At 33.6% G+C, this 3,824-nt stretch overlaps 2 protein-coding genes across 2 annotated transcripts; both read right to left on the minus strand.

The window, feature by feature from the left end:
• Nucleotides 1-17: 17 nt before the first annotated feature.
• Nucleotides 18-1,592, minus strand: AC631_05891 (uncharacterized protein; the record flags this gene model as incomplete). Its single annotated transcript, XM_015614720.1, has 1 exon — nt 18-1,592. A coding segment is annotated over one exon (1,575 nt), but the record flags the coding sequence as incomplete, so codon positions are not given.
• Nucleotides 1,593-1,877: 285 nt separating this feature from the next.
• On the minus strand, nt 1,878-3,371 carry AC631_05892 (fungal specific transcription factor domain-containing protein; the record flags this gene model as incomplete). The annotated part of the gene is made up of 1 exon (XM_015614721.1): nt 1,878-3,371. One exon carries the CDS (start codon nt 3,369-3,371, stop codon nt 1,878-1,880), a length of 1,494 nt encoding a protein of 497 aa, XP_015464452.1.
• Between the last annotated feature and the right edge of the window lie 453 nt (nt 3,372-3,824).

The raw sequence follows: 3,824 nt of genomic DNA on the forward strand, positions 1-3,824 counted from the left end.
TATGAATCCATCATTACCATTTTTTCTTCATCTGTTTGGTTCATATGTTGATTTCCCTTTCCTAGTCTGATAGGACACCCGTTCGGTGTTTTGTCTTCTATTTTGCACCATGTGTCAGATATTTGTGATTGGGCATGCCAATACAAATTAGCAAGTGTAAACTTAATTTCTAATAAAGCTAGGTTCATTCCCAAGCACAGGCGAATACCCTTACCAAATGGCATCATAAATCTTTGCTGTTTACTAATACGTTCTTTGAAATCAGCAGCATTTTCGCCTTCATATTGTAGCCACCTCTCAGGATTGAAACTGTGCGGTGATTCAAATATCTCTTCCTGTCTGTGCATTGCATATGGAAGACAGGAAATGGTTGTTCCTTTAGGAATTAATACCTCATTGGTCTTATCTCCCCTTTGCACTTCTATTTTATATTTACGATCAACAACTCTTGGCTGTGCACCTGGAATTGATGAGTGTACTCGCAAGTTCTCTTGTAGGAGAGCATTCAAGACAGGTAATTTGTCTACTATTTCGAAATCTTGTAAAATACTTTCAGTATTTGATGGCATGCCAAAGCTTTCGACTAATTCTTTCTTAAAGGCATTTTGCCATTTTAAATTTGTTGGTCTTGATAACTCATAACATAAATATGTTAGTTGTATAGCTGTTGTTCTATGACCGGCAAATATGTTATCGGTGATAAAACTGTAAGCATTTTTATTATGAAATCCATTCAGTTTCAAAACTTTTAAGCTAGGACACTGAGGTTGTTTTTCTTTATCAATATTTCTTTCTGCTTTAGAATACAAATTCATGTGCCACTGTTCAATATTATTAACAGCCTGTTTGATATCCTTTGTTGCAACTAAATTCCAAAATCGAGGCATCAATGTAGTCCAAAACCCCATACTATCTTTCTTTCTGTACCAATGAACAACTTCTTCAGATTCAGGATTTTCCAATAAATTTGTGCCACTTTCTTTTCCTAACTCGAATGCCAGAATGACATCCATTGCAAGACAAGAGAAAAGTGAATAAACATCAATATCCCCATTTTCGCTCAGTTCCTGTTCTTTGCGAAGTCTTCGAATTACTTTTGAAACAGCTTCAACCAAATGACTTCTCGTTGGGTTTTGTGGAGAAAGAATAGATGTCTTATTGTATACATTCATTAATACTCTCTTATATTTCAAATGAGTATCATTTTTCAGCTCCGAAAATGGGTTGTCATGGCCGTGATTGCGAAAATTATTATAGAAATTACCCTTGCAGAAATTATTCACATATATGTCTTTAATATATTGAGGAGACCCGTTTACAGATATTTCATAAGGGGAAAGGACGACAACTTTACCATATTTCAAATGTAAGTTGTAAACTGTTTCAATCCACTTGTTTGTTCTTTGGGCATTTAAAGATGAAAATGCACTAACTCGATTCCAATATGGCCCTGGAATATTTCTTAAAGGAGAAACAAAAAAAGGCCGAATCACTAAGAAGTAAGTGCCAAATAAGAGAAGTATTCCTATTGAAGTACGCAAATGATAGTCAATTAACGTAAAGATAAGTTTGCTGATTATTTCCTTAAGCATCGTAATATTTCAAAGATCTAATGAATTCAGAGTTTGTTGATGCGGATGTGTGCCTTTAATACAAAAGGTCTCCGTCTGTTATAAGTGATACCTCTCTTAATGTATAAGGTACTGATAGGACGATGTGTCTGGTTTAGGAAATTCCGCAGCCTTTTTTTAACTTTCTCAAAGTCGGAATCCTTATCTGCATATCGCATTCCAGTTGTATCTAATCTACTAAAATATAGGTAACCTACAAGTAATGCTTATATTAGACATTGATAAATAGAATCAGAAACAAAGATATTAGCACGAAAATAGCAGCCATCCTTTCTCGGTCGCAATCTCTGCCCAATCAAAGCAAAAATTTCCATCTGTATTCTTTTTCCAAGCTTCCTTAATTATGCAATATATCTTTTCCATATTTCCTACGCAATATGTTTTCATTAGCTTTTCTATTTGCTTTCTCATATATTCTTGGTCTTCTTCTTTATAAGCAACCATTCCACACATAAGTAAAGGAAAGCCGAGACACGGAATCATACGAGTGTCAACTATGCGGTCTATTTTAACCAATGAATACATCAATATAGTTTGCACTTTATACGAAGAAGGAGGTACCATTTCCATTTGAAGAAGCAATAGCTCACATGAATATTTGATTAATTCAAACAAGTCGAGGTGTGCATCTAACTCGTTCTGAGATAAATCCTGAGATAGTCGTAAATCATGGGGCTGGCATTTTTCTACCTGTTCTCTCAAATATTTTACTCTGGAATTTACATATTCGTAATAAGTTATCCGTAACTTCGAGTTGAAACTATTACAAGATTCAAACGAAGTTGGTTTATTTGATTTGTCATCTCGTAGCTTGTATAAATCTGCTTGTAATTGCTTGTTCTTTTGTTTAATTATAATATTTTCACTCGCAATATCTCCAAGTAGTAAATAAATGGGTTGGTTACAACCCTGGAATGGATCTATTCCGTAGTTATCTGTTTCAAGTAATTTACCAGTCCTAAATACAGTTTTGTATTCATCCATCAATATGCTGCCATGTAAATATGTATCTGAGGACAAAATATCATGGAATTGTAGGTTTGATATCATCCACTTAATATCATTACTGAACTGAAAGTCATGCAATATTTTGATAATACCACCTTGTCGTATTATCAAATTCTTACATTGCTCAAGAAAACTTTTCCATCTAGATACGTCTCCAGAACATATTTCGATTGACATTGCAATTAAAAAAAAACCTAAAACAACAAAGAAATCGTTCTTGCTCAATGCAGTTGACATGTCATAGTTCATTAAAAGAAGTTTGGAAGCCTTAACCATATAGACTTGGTAATTATGAATATTTCGCTTTCCATCTACAAACATTCCACCCCAAGAAGCCAATGCATATTGAATGGGTTCGCTACTTACTGCTAGAGGAATAAATGTCTTCAATAAGTAGTTCGATGACTGTGGTCCAACAGTTATAAGTTTAGATACTTTCATTTCAAAAAACTCTAAAAAATGTAAACCTTGGTTGTCCAAACTAAGATTTAATCCCGAGTAAAAATATGGGGGCATTATTAGTTCATTGATCCATTCTTCATTAAGCATTGATTTGTGCATCAATTCTTTTCCTGAAGAGTTATTATTTACATCTTCATTAAGATCTTCTACCTGTTGCTCTTCCGGACTCAATATTATATCAAAATTCCTGTTACCATCATCCAGTAAATCAAAACTCTCGTGAATCGCAATTAACCACATGTAAGATTTGTGGCCAATTTCCCAATTCATTGAATTTTTCACTCAAACTATCCTTTTTACGAAAATCTGAATTTTCACCATTATTATGCTGTATTGAAATACTTGGATCATCATTTGAACTAGCACTATCTTGCCAGCAATAATTGTATTTCTTGGCCTTACAGGTACCACAGACAGGGATATTTCCATCGCATTTCTTTCTTGAATTAGGTTAGAAAAATCACATAATTGAACAAAAAGTACGAAAAACACTTACTTTCTTCGACGGCAATTCAAACAAGCCTTCTTGCACCTTGGGGAAGCACTAAAAAAGTTTGTAAATTTCACCGTGATCTTCTTATCCAGTTTACTTTTTGGTTTCATGTATGTTATATATTAAGAGGGAAAATAGATTTTGTATTTATTGAAAAGAACATATCTGTTACTTTTAATGATAATAGCCAAAATAGTTTGCACCGATATTTTTAATTTAATTTAATTATT

This window comes from Debaryomyces fabryi (assembly GCF_001447935.2).
Source record: "Debaryomyces fabryi strain CBS 789 chromosome Unknown contig00322, whole genome shotgun sequence".
Taxonomy (NCBI): domain Eukaryota; kingdom Fungi; phylum Ascomycota; class Pichiomycetes; order Serinales; family Debaryomycetaceae; genus Debaryomyces; species Debaryomyces fabryi.